This window comes from Tyto alba, unplaced genomic scaffold (assembly GCF_018691265.1).
Source record: "Tyto alba isolate M040663 unplaced genomic scaffold, T.alba_DEE_v4.0 Super-Scaffold_2, whole genome shotgun sequence".
NCBI lineage: Eukaryota > Metazoa > Chordata > Aves > Strigiformes > Tytonidae > Tyto > Tyto alba.
In genome coordinates, this window is record NW_024881282.1 from 57,194,266 (window position 1) to 57,216,076 (window position 21,811).

The following is a 21,811-nucleotide window of genomic DNA, read 5'->3' on the forward strand; positions in this document are numbered from 1 at the left end:
GAAAACTAAAAATAGGTAGAAACCTTAAACATCTATCATTTGTATGAAAGTAAGTCCAGTGGTCTGAATTATGATGATTTATTTTCAACATTTTTTCATGTTAACCAGCTGCAATCTTACAGCATAGTTTGCCAATAATACCCAGCACAGAAATTAAATAAATGCTACCAAAAATATTTTAGTCATCTCCTGACAAATGATAATCATATTTCTTGACTGCCAGACTAAATGTGACAATCACTATTCATGGACAGTTTTATCCTCTCAGAATATATTTCACAATATCTGCTCAGATTAGTAGTCTGATTACTCAATATAAATCCTCTATGGAGGACCTTACTGAATATTTCGCATTGAGACAAAAAGGAAAAACTAAGGAAATTTTTTATTGTCTTCCTGTTCCAAATTGAAGTTATTCACCTTGGTTATAGCATAAGAATAAAAGATTTACTGGGAGCAGTAATATTGTCAAATATTTTTATGTTCTTTTATACTATTTATACTATTTACCAGGAAATCTGCCTGATCTTCTAGATGAGTCCGGGTTTCTGTTTAGTAGTTAGTATCTTACCACAAGATAAATTACTTAAATATGAAAGAATGAACAGATGAACTCAAAAACCTTCAAAAAAAAAGAGAGAATAATGTATGTATCTATATGCACGTATATTACAGATATAATTATTTTGTTTTTTCATGCGGTTGTATTTGTGGGACTGCATCACAAAAACCTTTACTCAAAGTTAATGAAAGGTTTGTTTTGTTTGGGTTAGTATATAATTTTGGTTGACAAAGCTATAATGTCTAATTAGTTTTTCTCAGCAGCCTATAATGAAAAGAATGGATGTTTTAAGAAGCTGTCTTTTGAAACAAATGTATGAGCTACATTCATATATGTGAAAAGAACATAATTATCCAATATGCATTTATCATCTTGACTATAAAAGCATAGAATATGGAAATATAACTTATCAAACCAAACACTCAAATAGGTGCATAATAGAAAATCTCTTAAGGAAACTGTTTTATTTCTGTGTGGGGGACGTGGCTATCTATCTCATAAGGAAGCTTCCTCTACTTCCAGGGTACAAAATATTGTCCAATTAAGAAACCTACACAAACCCATGTTTAACACAATCCTCTATAAACATAACATACATACACGAATTAGTACTGTGTAGCAATTTTGAACAATTAACTTGAATAAAAGCTTTTAAAACTGTATTACTAACTTGCCGAATCAAAGCGCTCTGATTACTAACATACATTTCTGAGCATGTGTAGTTTTATTTTTTATTAAAGAAAACGAAAGATAGTTTATGGAAATACATACTAAAAGAAGATTATTTAGTTTGCAAAGTCAAACACAGCAAACACAGCGAATCACAAATTTAGAATTCTCCATATTGCTTTATCCTCCATGTTTGTATGTGCTTTGTATTATTTCAGACAAGAGTCCTATGTCAAAGATACATCATTGCACCAATGAGGACTGATCATTGTGTACATGTACAATGAATGTCTAGCCAGGGACACCAAGGAAATGGATTCCAGTCTGCTACTTGCATATTCAAATATTCATCTTGTATATATTATTCTGTCACCCTGCCTGCAATCAATATTCAGCTGCACAATCCACTGCTATCTCTACACTGCCCCATTTTGATAATCTAACCTTTGAATTTTCTCTTCCCTGGTTACTTTTCCTCTCTTCCAGTAAACTTGCTTCTTTTTGTTGGTGCTCTGTTGTTCCCTATAGCTGAAAGTTCACACGAAGAACTCTATGTCTTGCTCATTATAATCCCCCAGCCTCACCCCTTTCTCTGTTAGGAAAGCTCTGAGGACAATTAATATTGTAACAGTTCATGGAGAGAGAGTACTTGGGTCTTGCCTCTATTAACCAAACCACACACAGTCCAGAGATGTCCTGGTGATTTTATTCTCACTACACTCGATTCGATTCTTCACAAGATGTGGAGGGCCACTGAGGAAATCATTCTAATGAGGAGATAGTGATTTCAGGCACAAACGAGGCAGAAGTTAACCACAGGCCTTTGCATGTGGTTAACATCTACGTTAGCATGGGCAACAACTATATAGCATAAGCACATACTGTGACATTACTGTGCAGTGCCTTTAACAATGACACCTGTATGTATGTGCTGCTTGTGAGAGCTCCTGGGCAGATGTGTAAGAGCGTAATACTCTCAGCAAACCATCTAGAAAGCTCAATATTGCACAGGTTTGTTCACTTGGAAAAATACTATAAACACTCTAAAAGCAATCACCCCGTAACTATTTACTAAATTAGTTTTAAGTGATTTTTCATGAAATCTCTTTAACATTATTCTCTTTCATTTGTAGTGTGGTTTTAATATATTCATTTGTCTTTCCTCTGTCTTAACAAGTGGCTTCCTTATTAAAAAATCCTTATAAAAAGAGACATTTAGTGCAGGTTGGACTTATACTGTGTTCCAGGGGAATAAAAAAAAATTTGCAAAATAATCAGTCTTCTCACACTGTACTTCTCTTTCTGCTTCCTCTAATATCCAACATTAAAAATAACTACTGTCCTATATTGTTCTATTTATTTAACTTACCACTAGTTACTGCTATTGGCTTGTTGTCAGTCTTGTCCAAGATCTTTATTTGGCTTAATTTAACAACCTTTTTTTCTTGTTGCTTCTTTCAAATGCCAACCTTCTCATGTCATATATAATTTGCCACTCCTAAAACAGCCAACTTATCAACATATCAAAAAAGTATAAATCAGCCTATTTCAATTCATGCATGTAACTTCACAACAGTGATGATAACCACAGACCACTGGAGACAGTTGTCTCTCTACCACACCCTCATCTGATTGCCAGGTGGTACGGATATTTAACTCCCCGTGGGTATCTTTCTTTTGTAATTCACAAACACATCTGCACCATCCCAGTAATTCCACCAGGGTTCCAGATACTTCATCACTTCCTAAAAGCCATCTTGACACTACGCTTTCTAAAATCTGTAAGAAAGTGTTTGCATTTGCATTGTATCACTATGCAACATAACACAAACCATAACAGCATTAAACAAAGGTGCCTCTGCATGGTGGAATTAGCCATGAGCAGAGCTGGAAATGATCAAAGTGGAGACATTTCACACAAAAAAAAAAAAAAAAAAAGGACAACCCCTCACTGTAAAAAAAGTAGAAGACACTTCAATTAACTCCTTAGTTATGGGCTAGACAAAGGGAAATATCAAATGGACATCTTTGAGCTAGCTGAGTTGTTTGTGGAAGAATTATGTTGTGAAGACATTCAAAATGCAGCCAGAATGTTCAGGAGCAACCAACAACTAATTGCTGACAGTGTTTCCAGGGAATGGCTTTAAAACAGAGGATGATAAGCCAAATCAAAACCTTTTCTAATTAGTTGCATTGGAGAGCTAAAGTAATTTCCAAATGAGAAACACAAAGCAGTCACATGATCAACTGTTGTAAACAAGTGGACGGTGCCTTCATCCTCATGACAATCCATCTGTCTTTGGTACTTTTATAGACATTTTCTAATTTTACAAAGTAAACCCGAAAATAAAAATGACAATAACAGAAAACCAAGTCCAGTACATATCTAAAATTTCTGATTCATGAACCACTTTAAACTGTGCATCACATACCTATATTTGGAATAATTAAAATACAGTGCACTGTATTACACTATCTCTGCTAAACAGGTGTGCCACTAGGAAATGTCCTGAATAAATGGATTTTGACATACCGGTATCCGTGTAGGACATATTATTGAGGGTGCTTCAGTTAGGACATTTCAGAAATGAGGCTGCTCACATCACACTGCTTAAGCATCAATAAATAAAATAGAAATACCCTATATTATCATGCATAACATTATCAATACTTTAACTCCCCACTCTATTTTTCCTAATTTTTCCTACTTATTAGAGAAAAAAAAAGTCTACTTTTACTGATGTCTGATGTGCACTATCTAAATAACGTCTCTACAACATGTAGACTATTGCCCAGGGCTATATTATTTCACCTATTAAATCTAAAAATAAAAGCATTTATGTCACCCTTTAGGTTTTTAAATCCCCATTAAGCATATTCTTTAGTATAGGAATCACGCATGAAATGAAACATCATTTATTAGTTTATCTCCACTTTAAACTTTTGGTAGGTTTTGTTAATGTCAATATTATTTGAAAGAAAATATGGATTTATAAAATTTCAGACTGCAGAAAGTCAAAACATCTCTCACAACAATATTTAATAAACACTTTTAATAGTGTTTTTTTGTTCTCCTTGTCTGGCATATAAATCTGATATCACCTTATCATATCACCTTGCTTTTAACTCTTTTTTCCATTCTTCCAGGCTTTTTGTGTAATTAAGTTTTTTCTTGACTCTTAACTAACCTCCTTTCCAGTCTTTCAGACAAGGCTATACTTCAGACAGGGGTAACAAAAACAATGACATTCGAGACTGAGCTTTCTACTGACTTAACCAAATGACACTGTAATCATTGCTAGCCCACTTGGTACCTATCTGAGCATTTTTTATATTCATTTGCTTTACCTTTTTGCCCACTCCAGCACATTGAGACAGAATCCTCCTCTGCATGTCCCGCAATGACAAGGAGCTGTTTGAGCCCCATCCCCTCCATAACTCAGACTTCTCAATCATGCTAGTTTTTTCACCTAGCTTTGTAAGATCTTTCTTCCATGCTATCATTTGTCAAATTATCCACATCATCTTTAAATTTTGTCACGTCACAAATGTCAGGTGTATACAAACAATGAAGATTACTTCTAACATAAAATAATGGGACTCCCCTGTCTTACTAGCATAGCAGAAAATTATTTTATTTATACCTTTCACTGCACATTCCTGAGATGATTCCTAAATGTTCAGCACACACCATGGGCTTACTAGTTTTCTCAACTGCCTTCAATAAAGAATTTTGTCAAAAGCCTTTTGAAAGTCTAAATAAATTGGATCAAACATTTATTCCTCATCCATTATTTTGATGACATGTTCAAAGAGTTCTAACAGATCAGGGAAGGTTTTCTTTCAGCAAAGCTATCCTGGCTTCTTTTATCAAAATTTAATCTGGAGTTTTGCTCATAATTCTATTATTGATTATATATTCAATCCATCAGACTTACAGGACAGTAGGATAATTATAGTTTGTTGAAAAAAAAGCAACAAAACCAAAACAATAGCCAAATTTGAACATTCACATTTTCAATAGGCAGTTAAGTGCTAGTAAAATTTGTATCAGCTCAGCCCCTTCAGTTCCTTACAGACCTTGTAGCCAACCAGTCATCTGATTCTGCTTTCTTTTTAGTCCTCAAATGTCTCTTCTTATTTTCTTTAATTGCCTCAATTTAATATACCATCTAATTTTTGCTACTTTAAAAGTAGATATTTCATTGCATTTTCTGTATCAGAATCCATGTAAATAAATCTTTCAACTTCTCTGTAACAATTCCTTCTAAATGTACTCTTTAAAAAACAGCAGGTTTGCTGCTATTTTAATGTTTTCTGCTTCCAATGTACCTGAAAAAAAATTTGCAGTTTCTTTCATCTTCAGCTATAAGGTCTTCAGAATGTCTCCTAGACTATACATTTTCCATCTTCCACTTTTTCTACCACGATTTGTTTTCTGTTTTAACAGTTAAAATTTATCTGAAAGAAGCTACATTTAGGGTCAAATAAATACTTGCCCCTCATAATTTTTCCCAATGATTTTTAAATATTTTTCTTAATAATCTGACTTTGACTCACTATTTGAAATCCCATTCATGTGTTAATTCCAAATTGCTGTAATTATTTCAAGTTCACAAAAGGACACTTACATATCTGCTTACCTTAATTACAAGGACTGGCAATGAGACATCTAAATATTATCACATATAGCAAAAATTTTGCAATTCGGTTATAAACAGAGTCAAAGATATAATAAAAGAAATGGTATAAATAATTTTTAAAAGTATATTTTTACACCAACTATTTTGATTAGGAATTGTTCACTCATGTACAGCTTTTGTAACGTTTGATTTTTTGTTAGACCAATTTTCATTTTTTCCAACCATATCTTCTGCATTTCTTATTGCCACAGACAATTAGAAGATATATTTTTAGATGTTCTATAAAAGGTTCATTTACAATAATTTGATTATACTATTTTCCTACCAGAATAAAATTATCCTAATGTTTCCTTTTTTCCAGAAAGCTCTGGCAGACTTTCCCCAGTCTGGGTAGGGTTTGTCCTGAAGCATCATATCAGTGACCTACAGGGAAAGAAGAAATAATACACAGTTAAACTGGTGTCACAGTAGAAAGTACTGAGATGGACTTTATGAACACTTTCTTTTATGTATGACAAGCCCGCTTCAGTTCTGATAATTTTAATAGTTAGACAGTGGAAAAATAGAATCTCTAGTGTTATTTGCAATCAAGATAAAGAATATTGGTCTACATGTGCTGCCACTAGAAGTGCATGCAACTCCTTGAGAAACAAGGAAACCCGTGGAGAACCAAAGATAAGAAGAAAAGAGGAACTAGTCTAAAACTTACAGCAACCTACAGTACCTAAGCTACATTCCCCTATGGCTATGAAGCTTTCTGGTCCAGGGTGGAGAGGGGACCCACTCCCCTGAGAGCATCAGCAGAAGTTCCACTCGTGAAACCAGAACTGCAGCCAGGGAGTGCAAGCCTGTGAATTAAGCACTATATGCCATTTGCCATGTCCTCTCGCTTCCTGGTATCAGTAAGAAAAGCACACTTTGGACTGGAGACACGAAAATCCATTAAAACTTGCACAACATTTAAAAAGTATGAAATATTTATTCTCATTTTCATAATTCCTATCTAAAGAGACCATCTGTTTCTCTGTCCAGAGACTCATATGGGTGCACTAATTCTGCGTGGAGCACAAAAGTATTAGAAATGACTTTCAGCTAATTGAGGGAGGTGAACACCCCTCAGGCGCTTGCACCTTTGGGAAACTGTGTTTTCATATCCATTTACTTCAAGTTAACTGTACTAAAAAGCACCGAAAATTACATTACAGTAAACTCATCAATTCCATTGTGCAAAAGACCAGAAGCGTGGAAAACCTACCCATACATAAAGATTAAGAAATAATTGAACAGATAAAGGAAATAGGGGTGAGCACCTGCTTCAACACACGGATAAGTAAAACAAATTCTTACTATCTTTCATTGGTATCAGTACACAGTGGATAATTGCTAAGTGTTTTGATTAGTCTGAAAATAACTCTTAATAAGATTTCAGAAGGAAATAACTTCAAATTGAAGCCAAGTTTTCTTGGTTTTATGTTCCACTACATTTACTTTGATATACAGAGTTTTTTAAATCCAGTTTACCATCCATAGTGAGAGCTACCACTCTGAATCAATGACATTAACAGTGTTTATCAAAAAGAACACATGGCCCATGATTAAATTCAAACTACATATGAACTACACACTTCTAAATTTTGGTACCAAGTCCATTTGGGAATAAAAGTGCTCAGCTTATTAGCCTGAAGGTCTGGGTCCAAAGGATAATGAATATGTTAAATAAATAGAAAAAACACATTCTATGATTTTATGATCTCATTAAGCCTATCCTGAAGAAAGAATAGAATATATCCTGAAATACCATCTTTACTAATTGTTTTATGGAGGTAAACCTTTTCTCAGATCAGTATGCTATGATACTTTTTTATCAGATTCCAATTATCTAAATAAACATTTTCATAAATATTTAATTCTGAACAAGACTTCTGTAAAGACTTAGTCCACTACTTTAGTAATATTGTTTTCTCTTAGGAAGAGTCTACATAGTAATGAATATTTGCGAAGAATAACATATATTTCAAGAGGTTTTATTGGATTTTCAAAATATTTTCTTCAGTCACTTTCTGGGAAATACTTATTGTATTTGGTAGAAGGATGCAATCTGCTGCTCTATGACCAATTATTACAGTAGCATGTTTTATAAGAATGACATTCAAGAAGGAGACATTTTCTGAGGAAAACGGCAAGATGAGGCAGGAAATGTTCTTTCTGATATCAGACAGTTGGTCTTTCATCTCCCAGCTCTGGCATTTATTTAAAGTCATATCGCCAGATCAATGTCAGGTTGGTTGCAGCTAAATTGGCTGAAGCAGAGATAGTCATTAAAGGGATGCATTCCATAAAGAGAAATCCAATTACCTTTTGCATTAGAGAAATCAAATTCATTTTCTGGTTTGGTCAAGGACAGTCACTATGGAAAACAGCTCACAGGAGAAAAGCACTCAACACTGTCATAGCGCAAATAAGTTTTAGATAGGAACATCAAAAACTCATTGCTGTTGTTGGAATGATGTTTTCAGAAAAAGAAAAAAATATAATTTTTAATTTAATTTGCACAACTTAGTACGAAGAGATGCATGACTGTATTTTTTTCCTCTCTCTTTGTATTTCACAACGCAATTGCTGGCCAGCAAACATTTCTCTCTATTTTACTAGACTATATTTGAAAACACTGCTGATGATACTCAGGAACAACAGAAAAAAATGATCATTTCAGTAATTCTCTGTATGCATGCATCTTACATAATCAAGATAAAATAGGGAAAGTCACTTACAATGTAATTAAGTAATGCATTTTTTTTCTTGAACTGAGATGCAATATACTTCAATCAATTAATTACACTGCTTCATTTCAGAAAGGAATGGCCCCTACATATAATGACTGTATACTCTTTCATTTTACTTAGTAGTTCAAGGGAGAAATGGGTACACTGTATTAAAGTGCAGAACCAAAACTGAATCATATACATTGTCTGACTATTTAAGTTACACAAATGCCACAGCAAATATTTTCATTAAAAATTAGTAAGCCTTGTATATATTATGGAATCTTAAATTTTACTTTGCTGCATAAAAATATTACTTTATTAACTATTCATATTATTCACTTCATGTTAACTATGAAGATAACATGATGCTTTTAAAAAGCAATATTAATATAATTAAATATCAAAATGTTATAATCCCCACATTTTCTTACAGAAAATTAAATTGTTCCTTTTGATATGATATACTACAATAATTTGACAAATGATGTCATATCACATAGAAGAAAGAACCTGGGATTCAAAGTCATATTCAGAGCAGGTAACATACAGACAAGTGCAGAAAGCAAAAGCATAAAAACTTCAAAAAAAAACCCAACAAAACAGTAAGATAACTAAGATATCTGATATATACTAAGTGGAGCAGTAAGATGCATCAAGGATCATTTATTCCTTCCATGTAGTTGCTCTTTGAGCGTATTGTTCAGGATGCTCTGCACATACTTTAGATCTCTCCTCCCTAGACAGTCATGTCAAACGATGCTATGTTGTACATCGCAGGATCCTTCCCAGCAGAGGCAACATCTGCAGCAGGAGTTTGGGGTAAGGCTAAGTATCTGTTCTATTAATAAGCTAACTGCAAGTGAAAATTTCTTTTAAAAAAAGAAAAAAAATGACCTAATACTTTGGTCATGCCTTCAAAGCATCTTCCAAATTCTTCACTAGCAGGAACTACACTGTCATCTTCAGAGTACAAACAGATCATTCCTGTAAACTAATGCAGCACCGGCTGCTGGCCAAGCTGCTTTCATCTGCCAAATTGCATTTTAGAAACCTAGAAGTATAAAAGTACATCAAATAGTTTCATAGTAGCACTTCTCCACATAAGCAACTGCAGAAACTGTATCTTGAAAGAGAAATGGACTACTGGACAAGCTCTCTAGGACTTGATGTATTCCATGCTGTGACATTCATTAAGTGGAGACCAACCCTCAGTGGAAGATTTTCATTGCTTATTCACACTTGGATAAAACATCAAAACAAGGTAAAAGAAGCTCTCCAGATTTTAACAGAATGTAGAAGAAGCTAAGAAAAGCCTCAAAATACAAACCAAATGGTGAAATCTGAAATCTTTTTTATTAATTTGATACACCAATGAGCAGTGAAAGGCCTAATGAACAGTAGAACTCCAACATCTTATATCAGTAAAGAAGTTGTCCATATGCAACTGTTCAACCAGGAGGACAAGACGTCATGGTGCTCTTGCTGGAAAAGGGGGTAGCCTGAATAACGCTGCATTTGGCAAAACACATATATCTACCACTGTCAAGTACATGAATCAAGTATTATAAGTGTTATTTTTTTCCTATTTTTATAATTTTACAATTTCAAAGTATCTTATTTTAAATCATAAACTTCTTCATAAGTAGCACTAAATTAATTTGAAGCTCAGCCTTTAAATAGTTCATAAGTAGCACTTTTCCGCTCTCCCCAAGGTCTTATACAAGAAACATTATTTTCAGTCCTGCAACTGAGGAATTTAATTGATGAGTATCATAAATTCTAAAAGTTTTCAGAAACTGTAAGGATGCCATACTGTCAGGGCAGGCTTGAGGGCAGTTTCCCAGGGCAGGTGCATGCACGTCGCTTGGTTTCCTGCAGCACAATGCTCCTCGTCAACAGAACCCATTATATCTTTTACAAAGACTCAACACTGCTTATGTGTTTCTGAAAAGTACACTTTTTTTTTTGAGAGTGGGGATAAAGCGGGTTAAAGTAATTATGTTTCCTGAAGTCAGAGTGTGAAGTCAATGAGAGCTAATGTACACCACTGCATGCATACATTCCCTTTGCTTTTGCTGTTACACACTTTTAGGCAAGAGCTATATATAGGTGGCCCACTAACTACACATTAATTCTTTATCATATCTCAGTCTTCAAGTACTATACTAAATCACGTTAATCATACACCAAAGCAGGGAAACATTTAGTATTCGGTCATTAAAACCTTCTATCCATCATTTTTGTCTTCATCTTCTTTGAGATATTTAAGAACTGCAGAGCTGTTCACTTGATGTACGAAAGTAACCTGTATGGAAAATGCCTTTATGCTTCTTTCATCTGGATGTTAGGGAAAAAAATGCCTCCTGTGGATCATACCTCAACACTTCCATGGCTTACACAATGATAACAGGAAATGTCTCCTTTAATTATGAAGTTGTTTTGGCAGTTGAGCAAACTTTGCTACACATCCTTCAGAAATAACTGTTAATTTATTTTAATCCATTCTGCTGCACTTTTGGAATATGCAAAATGTGTAAACGTTTGAAAACAAATGCAACAAATATTTGTACTTAGGCTTACTGATCTATAAGAAGGATGATATTTTTCAAGCTAAATATTAACAGCTGTAAATACACTGCTAGATTTTAAAGTAGTTTTGTCTGCTTTCTCTATTTTCGAACACTCCTAATGTAGTTTCATTCCTACCCTGAAAACAATCAAGCTTGTGTTAGGTTATTTCTCCTTCAATTTAATTGTAAGAAATTCTTTTTATATTTGCATTTTCAAAGCAACAGCAATCACAGAGACAAAATATGGCCCCTTCAATCTATTCTTTAATTGTTTTCTCATTTTAATCAGAGCCAGCACATTGTTCTTGTCTTATCAACACGTATTGTTTTAACAATAAGTAAATCCTGAAAAACAACATTCATTTGCTGTCACAATTCAGTGATCAATATGAATGATAAATAATATTATGGTTCACTTTTGTTGCTTCTGCAACAGCCTCCAGTATTATTTTGTGCATTTGTACATTTCCCACCAATAAAATTATTCCAGAGTGTTGCTCTCAAGAGCTATTATTCTCAAGATCCACAGAATTTGCACACGTGCACTGTCTTACATCTGAATTTTCATCAAAACCAGTTACACTTCTTTTGTAAAAATATGGAGGGGGTTTACGGTAATTATTGCCATCTTTACCGATCCAGGCAAATTTATTTCTCCACCTACTGAAGAAGCAGAAAGCCTCTTCCTTTTTAGCCAACAAATGTTGATTTTTATTTTTTTTTTTTTTAATATTATCATATCAGTTTCTGCCTTGGTCACAATCCATGCAGATATGACAACTCAGCAACAAGACACAAACAACTAAAACTATATACATGTTAGGCTCAACTTCAGAAAAGTCGCCCCTGCCAGCACTTCCTTTCAATTTCCTTATCAAGTTAGGACAGAATGCTCCATAAAGCCAGTGTCTAGCCCACAAACAATCTGTGGTGAAAAACTTCTTTAGATATCAAAAGGTGAGTTAGGGAGAAATATGATCTTCAATTATTTTAGGTCTATTCAAGTTATTCTGGAAATTATACTTTGTATTTCAATACCAGCATAAATAATTCCTGAATAAATTTTGTTTTTAAAAACAGTAATCTCAAACAAACAAAAAGAATAATAATTTTCTTTTAACTTGAAATTCCTTGACATTTCATAAATATAAATGACCATTTAGGAACAATTGTACAATCGAAGTAAGGCTTCTGAAAAAATTTCTAAGCTGTGCCATCTCATTTCCTAACATGTTTCAAGTTCCTAGTGTGCGCACAAATCACGGTATATGTGCAACAAAATAAACTGGCTGTCACGTGGCAAGCACTTGCTGTTTATACAACCACTGACACCATGTTTCAGAAGACCTCTTTTTCTTGCTTTACTGCTTCCTTATTAGTGTTACAAATGCAGAAGAACAGGTCTGGGTAATATCACATATTACAGAAAAAGTGTGAGATATAGAGCCACACCATGATTTTTATTTTAGGCATTCAACTCAGTTCCATTTTAGGCTGACATGGCAGGAGAGCTTGCTTTACTCATTTAGAGAGATTGGTGGTTTGGTAAAAGGCCAGAGACAGAGGTTGTGCCATGTCTAGTGCACATATGCCATACACATCTAGACCAATGTAGATTCTTTTCATAGTCAGTGAAAAGAAAAAGGCATTTCTTGGATGCTATTTCAATACAGGTTCTGTTGTAAAGATGTACCTATTTCTCTTCACTCTAAAACAGGACCTGCTCAGATGTTCACACTGCTGACACTGGAAGTCTGGTAACATGAATCCCAACCTAGTTTCCTACATTTCTTAGAGATTCTCATCGAAGTGTCATTAATTCAGTTAATGGAATATGTGATGGCTTATAAAGGATGAGGGCTCACCATAGGATTCATGCATCCTATGTCTAGGAATTAGGCTTTTGCCTTCAGCAAGCTGATTCAGACAAAATGACAGAATCCAAGTTCTTTGGGGAGGTCCTCGAGGGGAGCAAGCAAAGGATTGTAGAGAATGGACAAGTTACATCACAAAACGGCAATCCCATTCTGTGAGCAGAGTCAGTCAATGCAAATACCAGATACCGAGGTATTTGTCTAGGTGCTTGACTCAGGTTTCCACAGGATGTGTTACGTATTTTTGAGATTAAAAATTCAGAGCTCTCTAGGGAATGACGCCAAAGATGCATTCTTTTACTTTTGCACAGTAGACTATTGCTTAAAGCAATTAAATGAAAGTGCCCATTTTCAGTCTCAGATCTACCAGTGCTTTAAGTTTAACCAGTGTTACAGGCTTTATCCATTAAATTTAATGCAAAAAGCACACCAAGTGCCTAGGCTAAGAATCAGCCTTCAGGATTCCCCATCTCCTGTAGCTAGGGCCAGATTCTTTCATAATCTACCATTTCAGCCTGCGAGTCTTGTACATGTAGCTATAAAGCAAAGCACTGAAGAAAGAATTAAACTAGCATGTGATTATCATACAGGTAGACTCCGCCACCTTAATGGAAATGACAGAAGGTTCAAAATGTGTTCATGCTGAAAAGGAAGTTTTATGCAAAATGCAAGTAGTAGGTTTTAAGTTAGGGTGGGATCCATAATATCTTGGAATATTTCAGGAATGCAAGAATTCCCCCATTTACCTTGAAACTACAGCAACGTAGAGGCTCCAGGCTCCCAGCTGTATAGTCACACCATATAAACACAGGAATCTTTGTTTTAGCGTATATGAAGCTTTACACAAAATGGTGGCACATAGTAATTAAGGTGTGATCTGTTCTCTGAGACTGTCTTAACCTAAACAAAATTTTGATGTCTGAATGCGCCTGAAACTCACAAGACAAGTTCAGCTGACTGATCTCATAGAGGACATAGAGCTCACATGCTATAAGCAGCAGTGAAAATCTGGGAAAAGATCTGGTTTGATTTGGCCTTAATATAACAGATGTTGAGCTGTCTCAGCTAAATTGCCCACAGTTCTGGGTATATCAACAAGGACTACTTACGTCTCTAAAGACAGCTCTTCTGGACTTTGCAAACAGGAAGATGATCAGAGTACCTGCTGTGGAGCATTCTACCATCTTAGGCATGTATTTAAAGAAAAAAGTCAATTCCCAGGACACAAAGGAGTCCCATGCAAGACATATCAACAAGACAAAGGTTTTTAATGATCAAATTTGATTTCAGGCCTGCCTTCTTTCAACATCTCCATCTAACAATTTTCTTGGTACACGTATTCATGTGCTATGACAGATGCAGACAGCTTTCTGCACAGGCCATTAACTATTACTCTTGGGCAGCAGCACCATTTTTATTTGTATCATGATGCCCTCTGAGACTCACAGTTAGACTTGTAAACTGTCAGTGAAACTTATTCTGTGTAGTCTATGTTTTGATGTACCAGGTCGTAATTTCCTGTTCCAAAAACTATAGTTTTGAAGTTCTTGCTCTTCAGAAAAAAGTTGGTGTCCATAAATGACAACACATACACCTCTTTTTACTTGCCTTTCCCTTACCCACTAATACTTTTTAATTATATTTGGTGAGCAAATGGATGCCAGAAGCCCAACAAATGCAGTGAGAACATACTGTTGGGTGATTCTATGGCAGATGAGGGAGCGAAAGAAGAAGAAACATTTGTGACAATAATTTGTGGCAACAGCGTATTACTAATTAATAATTTGGGAGGTTTCTCTTTTCTTCTTTATTTAACTTCCACCTAGTGACTACTGAGGAGGTATCTTTTTGTGGAGAAGGCTGAGTGAATGTGAGATATAATGGGGGTGTTTTACCACTTGAATGTTGGGAATTGTTTTCACTTTACACAACATGTTCTAGATCAACAGCAAATGTTAGCTAGCGTAAATATAAATAGCATAAGTACATCTTTCAAAAATGTCTGTTGGTGTCTACCTCATGCAAAACGTGGTAAAAATAAATAAATCAATTCAAATAAAAATGAAGGGTATGTTTTCAAGCTCTGATGTTCACCCTCTGTCTTCCACCACTCTCTCACACCCAGGCATATAGGTCACAGAGCCATATGACACTGGGAGGTCCCCAGCGATGTGTGGGAAGCACACAGGCCACTTTGCTGAGACACCTGCCTGCTTCCTCTTGCCAGAACAAAGAGCCTAATTAAACGAAAATCCACCTCCGTGCTGCTGACACCATGATGCTTTTCCAGTTGATTCAGAGCTGTGATGTACTGACAGCGCAGAGTGGTTTCAATTCATTTCACCTTTTCACAATGACTGTCACAGAGAAGCCGTAGCTTCAGAATAAGTAAATGGGAACTTGAAACTTCCTTTACATGGTCTTTTCTGTTCTGCACTCATAGCAAACACAACTACTATATGACTGTATTTTCACTCTAAGTAGAGAATGAGAATAATTCTGCACAAAACAAGTTTCTCATAGTTTCTAGAAATACTAATTTGAAAATGGAAACTGTTAACGGAAAACAAACTGCAAAACTTTATGAAGCACTTCTGAAAAACCTTCCCATGGTTCCTTCCAGTATTATCTTTATCATATGACAAAGGATTATACACCTAATAGAAATTTCTGCTCAGCTCCTAGTCCTTTGCCAGATTTATGGGAAACATTATTAATTGTTTTTAATTACCCTTTTATACTGAAGCTACAACCACATTGAGAACATAATCCATCAACAATTTAGAAAATCTGTTTGTCCACAATTCCTGTGCAATTCTGCACTTGGGGTGCAAGCATGGTCACAGTTTTGGCCAATCCCCTTTAAAAAACATTTACTTTGGTCTTCCAGAATAGAGTGTACATGGAAGGTACTCAGTGGAAGGTGGTTAGTACTGGTTCCACTTCAACAGAAGAAAATCTGCAGACTCTGTTGCAATGTCAGTTGCTATTCTGAATAACAAATATTTTGCTTTAAAAAAGTCAGTCAACTTTTTTTTTTGTGTCAGATTGTGTTCTTTAAGAACATTCAGACAATCAGTTTTTTAATACCTCAAGTTATAACTGCAATGTAAAAATACCCATCAAAAATGCACAAAAGGAATGTAGAATCTTTTCAGAAAGCAGAGAAATAATGATTACTCTTAAACTATATTGGGATTGCTCAAGGTATTCTCAGTGCTGAAGGAGGAACACAAAATGAAGTATGTCTGTATTCCCTGAATAGGGAACTTTTGGGATTAATTACTCAGAAAATTGAGATCATCTCTTAAGTTGTCTCTATTAAAGAATCATAATATTGGAGGCCTTTAGGGTTTCAAGCATATTGATACTGCTATTCCCTCAAAAAGGTATGATCGGCTCATCTCAGATACACCAAATTAAGAAAAATAATATCATTAAGTTTAATTTTATTTGCATTCAGGCTTTAAGGTTTGTGTTTTCAAAGACTTCGCACCAAATATGATGCTTTGAAATGAAGAGGAACATAAGACACTCTTATAGTCACACAAAACTCCAAACTTTGGCATTCAGATAAAATTCTTGCTACTGCAGAGTCAAGACAAAATATTACAATGTCTAACAACTGAGAATATTGATAACTTTTTGTATAATAAACACCAAAGGGGAAAGCTGGCTATTAAACATTAATGGATACAACTGAAAATGTTTCATACTGATCCTTGTTTGGGAAGAATATTGAAGACACAAGAGGGATAATGGTTTGTGAAGAATTCTTAAGTACTAGTTGAGTTGCTAAGGGGTATTTTGGAAAAGGAGGTACAGCAGGATGAGATCTGAGAGAAATGGATGTAACTCCAGGGACAGGATTTTATACTTCCTTCTGGACTTGTGCTGAAAGATGTTCCACAGCCAATTTGACATTAAGTAGATACCAGGTTTTGTAGGCTGGGAAGTCAAGGATGGCTAGAAATGATTGGTAGTACCATTGCTTTCTTGCATCCCCTTATCTATGAAAATAGTAGTCCTTGCCCAAAATGCTTAGGTACCTGAGCACAGGCAGAACTTTGTATTTTTGTTGCTTTAATTCAATAAGGAGTGAAAGAATGCCAGGACCTTTGGGCAAACAGAACATTAAAAGAGAATGGAAGGAAATTTGTTCCACTTTAGGCATACATGAGAACATAATACTTAATATAGAGTTGTTATTCAGCCTTCTATAATATAAAGTCTGTGCTCATACTATACTTTCATTTGAAATTAAGTCTCTCTTATATAAACAAAGAATCAAGATTTTTTCATGTTTTCTTTCTTCACTTCATATGCATCACTATCTGTCTGCAAACATTCATCCCATGGGGAAGCAGGATTGATATCATTTAGAAGAAAGCAAATAACATTAGATCACCGTTTCACAGTTATTTGCCATTTGTTTGACATGTTTATTCTTTATCTACTGTATACACAAAAAGCTATATGAAGTCAGCTAATGGTCACTCATTAAAATATACTTTTACCTTATACATATTCATAAGACACACTATAGAGAAAATCAATATATCCTTTAAAAAAGAACAAAGGAGAACAATCTCAAGGAGACCAACTTTACATGAAAGGGAAAGTAGCTTTTCTTAAAAGTTCAGATGTTACAAATTAAAAAATGCTGCTTTATCGACTTAGTGTAAAACAGATTTTTTATCAGATTCTCTTTTGAACAACAATTTTTGGTCAATTATTACTTCCTATGTGGACATTTCTCAAGGCTGAGCCATACTGTGTGCACAGCTGATATAGTACAATCTTTGCTCTACAGCTGGTCTTGTTTGTCATCTCAGCTTACTTGATTAAGCATTTTAATCAGTGTTTTGCATAAGACTGTGCACCTTCTGTTGAAAATTGTCTGGCTGGTATTTAGCTGTAAACCAGTTGACTTCTCAACATCTTACTTAGGCTTTGGCTGTTTCTGATTTCATAACTATCGAAGGGTTTATAATCAGTATCTTAAATTCTTTCTTTCTTTACAAAGCAATAATGAATGTTCTCCAATAACTGCAAAATTCTGTACTAATAATGTTGTTAAGCAGCTTCCAATGAAGCTGGTAAGCTGTTTTACATTTAGCATAATGCCATGGAAAATATATAACAAGTCTGTCTTATTTTGCCTTAAGCTTTGACCTTTTTGCCTGTAAAAAATAAAATACTGGTTTTAGTATTGTATTTATCCCTTCTGACTTCTTGTATTTATCCCTTCTCTTCTGACTATTTTGTTATGTCACCCCCTTTCCTCAGCCGGATCAGGTGTCAGGTATTTGGTGGGGGTTTTTTTGGACAAAGTAATCCTGCTTTTTACCCCAGAATTCTCAAGAAATTGAATGCAGATTATATCTACATGCTTGAATTAGCTATAATGTACAATTTAAAATCACCTTTACTTCATTCATCCTGTCTATGTTTATATACAATTCCCTTATGATATTAACATAACCCAGGAGCATGATCATTCGGGCTTTTCTGAGTACACCACTTGGCTGAGCTCCAGTTCTTTGCCTTGCTCTCTTAGCACAAGGAGGGAAATACCATATTCTGGGAAAATTTAAGTCCCCCCTCCTTAGCCCAGATGACATTGTTTTAATACCTTCTAGAAATTTTTATTCATAAATGAGAAACAAAAAGCTCTCCAATGACTAAGCATGAACAGAAGGACTTAAAAAAAAAAAAACCAAACCAATAAACAAAACAAAACACAAAAACCCCCAACCTTTGCCTTATAACTGTAAAGAGAAGGCAAACATTCAGTTACATTATTAGCGTTCTCAAGCAATAACTGCATATTCTCAAGGGATATGAGAGAACAAAATTCACTTTATATGGGAAAAGATAAAGATATTACATTTACTGGATATCCACTATTGCAATAGGTAAAGTAAATACGTATTTACAGTTAATTTACTTTATATTCAAGTTACATCACCTCTATATCAAATATATACATTCTGCTTTACTAAAGTCTCATCCTCCCTGCCTTGACTACAATAGGTCATCTTTGAATTAGTCCCTAAACTCCAGTTTCAATGCCTCTGAATTCTCATTGTTAATCATAAGTTCTTGCTCAGAAAAACGTATTTTAGAATTACTCAGTCCAGGACCAAGCAGCCTTATTGTATGAGAACACTCTGACACTGTACCTAACAACGCCATTCCACCTCGAGTTTGCAAGCCAGTCATGGAAAACTAAACTACTGCTGATGCACTTGTATTTTCACCTAGTTACATATTAACCTAGGAGGCATACTGCTGGCTTAACTACTAGCTAGGAGAGTTAATGTGGTAAAACTTCAAGCATAAATGTCAAATATAAGTGGTGATGCTTGGTATACATATAATGCATAAAGCTGGAATATAGATTCCCTGATTTATCTTGTCACATAAATATGAATCTCAAGAAAATGTCCGTATCAGTTGGCTGAAAGATTCAAATAGAATTTTTAAGGTTTATTTATATAACAATATAAACATAAATCTATATATGCTTGAAATCCAGTGATATCTGTAAACACTTTTTTTTAAATTTTAGCTCCTCTGTGTATATTGGCAAAAATGTTTTATAACAGATGAAGAATGAAATATGATTACAGCTCTAGATTATCTAAAATTGTTACAACCTTAGGTCTAGTATGAAGTATTTCTCATGTAAGAATAAAGTATATACAGGCATTTGTAGTTTATAAGAGGACATCCTGAATCCTATGCACAGAAAACCAAAGTTTAATAAAGACCCTTATCAATCTTGAAAAATCTGATCATTTTTGATGAGAAAATGAAACAAGAAAATAGACAGAGATGACTGAAACAAGTTCTAGAAAGAGAGCAACCTTGATGGAAGAAAGGGAGAGAGACGTGTGCAAATTATAAAATACTAAAAATGAGAGCGTGAGGTTGAAATAAGCTCAGTAAATGGACATACTAATGTATAGCTGCAAAAGAATAGAGAACTAGTTCAGAGCTTAAAAATATTTGTTTATATTTTCTTCAACAGAAATGAAAGTTGATACTGACAGGTAGATTATCCCTAGATTAGAGAAAACTACCTCTTTAAACTAGGTATCAGAATACTTCTTAGGACATCTTAGATTGACCATTCATTCCTGAAGTGTTTGAAAAAGAATCCAAACACCTGTTCAAGTAATACAAGGCTGTTCAAGGCACAGGACAAGAATCAAGCCAAGCCATACTGAAGATACAACTTCTGGGAACAGAAAGTTGAGGACTAAGACTCCGGTGTTATCATGTGCTTGCGAGACAGGCAGAAAATAGATATTACCTAAAATTCTTAATTATGAAAGTACTCCTAATTAGAGTAGTCTCTACGTTTTTCACTTTCATTAATAATTAAGATATCTTAAAAATACACACAGTCCAAAGCTGTCATGTGAGTCTTTTTGATGTCTGCTAGATAAACAACAGAATAAGAGTTTAGTAATTTTTAAGCTTTACTATCTGATTTGATAAATATGTGAAGAGACTTTTTATGAGTCTTTGAGCACCTTAGAGACTTTTTATGAGTCTTTGAGCACCTTTGGTCCACAATGTAGCAATGCTGGAATGCAGCAAAGAAATCTCTAAACTGGCACCATTCAAGACAATGTGTCTTCTCAGTGGACCACAATTCCATTTGCATGTACATAACTTCAGTTCACAGGCAGCTGATCTAAAATGCCCTCGCATCCTGAGAGGTAGACATATTAACTCTGATGTAGTACCACAAATCCCAGCATTCATTCTTACGACCCAGGCCTGCCATCTATCCATTGCACATCCTAGTCTTTCTTATGCTGGGGTTTGCACATATAGATTTGGAATATGGCTGGACACTTGCTATTTTTTTTCCAACTGACAGATAAAATATAATGAAATTAACTTGATTCATGATGTGAATTTTTCAGTACAGTTAACAGGCTAACAGGTTAAACTATGTTGTAATCCTGTATTCAGCTGACAGCAATTAAATTTAGTTTAGCATGAGAAGACACTTGAGTTTTCTCTTTGGTCTGATTGATGATCTATCAAATGTTGATTCGTTGGGGCTTTTTCTGTAGTAGGAGTACAAATGGGAACATGATTAGCACTGCTGAATGTAGGCTCTCTGTGCCAGATAACTCCTATACTGTACCTTCACCAAGCCCAGACCAATCCCCACGACCATCAACCTTTTGGGTTCCAATAATGTAAGACACAAATCTGAACACCTCTTGATTCCCGTGTTGTAAAGATATCTATCCCTGGCTTTCCAAACAAATGTGTCTACTGTCAATCATTTCCACTACAAAATTAAGGCTATGAAAGATCCGGGACAATCCTGCAAACAAGTTACACACAGAATTTGCAGACAAGTTAGTGATCAGGCAATGGAAGGACTGATTGCAGAATCACATTCTTCAGCCTCAGTTGTTTAACCACAGCACAACATTCACAGTCTGTACTGGAAAGTAATATTTCTGCCATTTTTAGTAAAACTGTTTTTTCCATTTCTGACTATACAATTACCAAAAATATGCTGGCAATTACCAATGATGGTAAACAGGATATATTTGGAGCTGTTACTTGCAATCTGGGGCACAGACTTGATGAAAACAATCAGAAAAATGACAATTTGCTAGCTATTTCAGTGTAACAACCAATGTAGCATAAAACCAGCAAATGATAGTTTGATATCCTGTGTCACGGAGAT

At 34.9% G+C, this 21,811-nt stretch overlaps 1 protein-coding gene across 8 annotated transcripts in view; it reads right to left on the minus strand.

Annotated features, from left to right (window-relative positions):
- TMEM117 (transmembrane protein 117) overlaps positions 1 to 21,811 on the minus strand; it is a 218,666-nt gene that overhangs the window by 68,678 nt on the left and 128,177 nt on the right. For all 8 annotated transcript variants that reach the window (XM_033000018.2, XM_042793392.1, XM_033000015.2 and 5 more), the window contains one exon: positions 6,200 to 6,297. In XM_033000018.2, the coding sequence (XP_032855909.1) occupies positions 6,200 to 6,297 (98 nt within the window). The remainder of the gene's footprint in view (positions 1 to 6,199; positions 6,298 to 21,811) is intronic.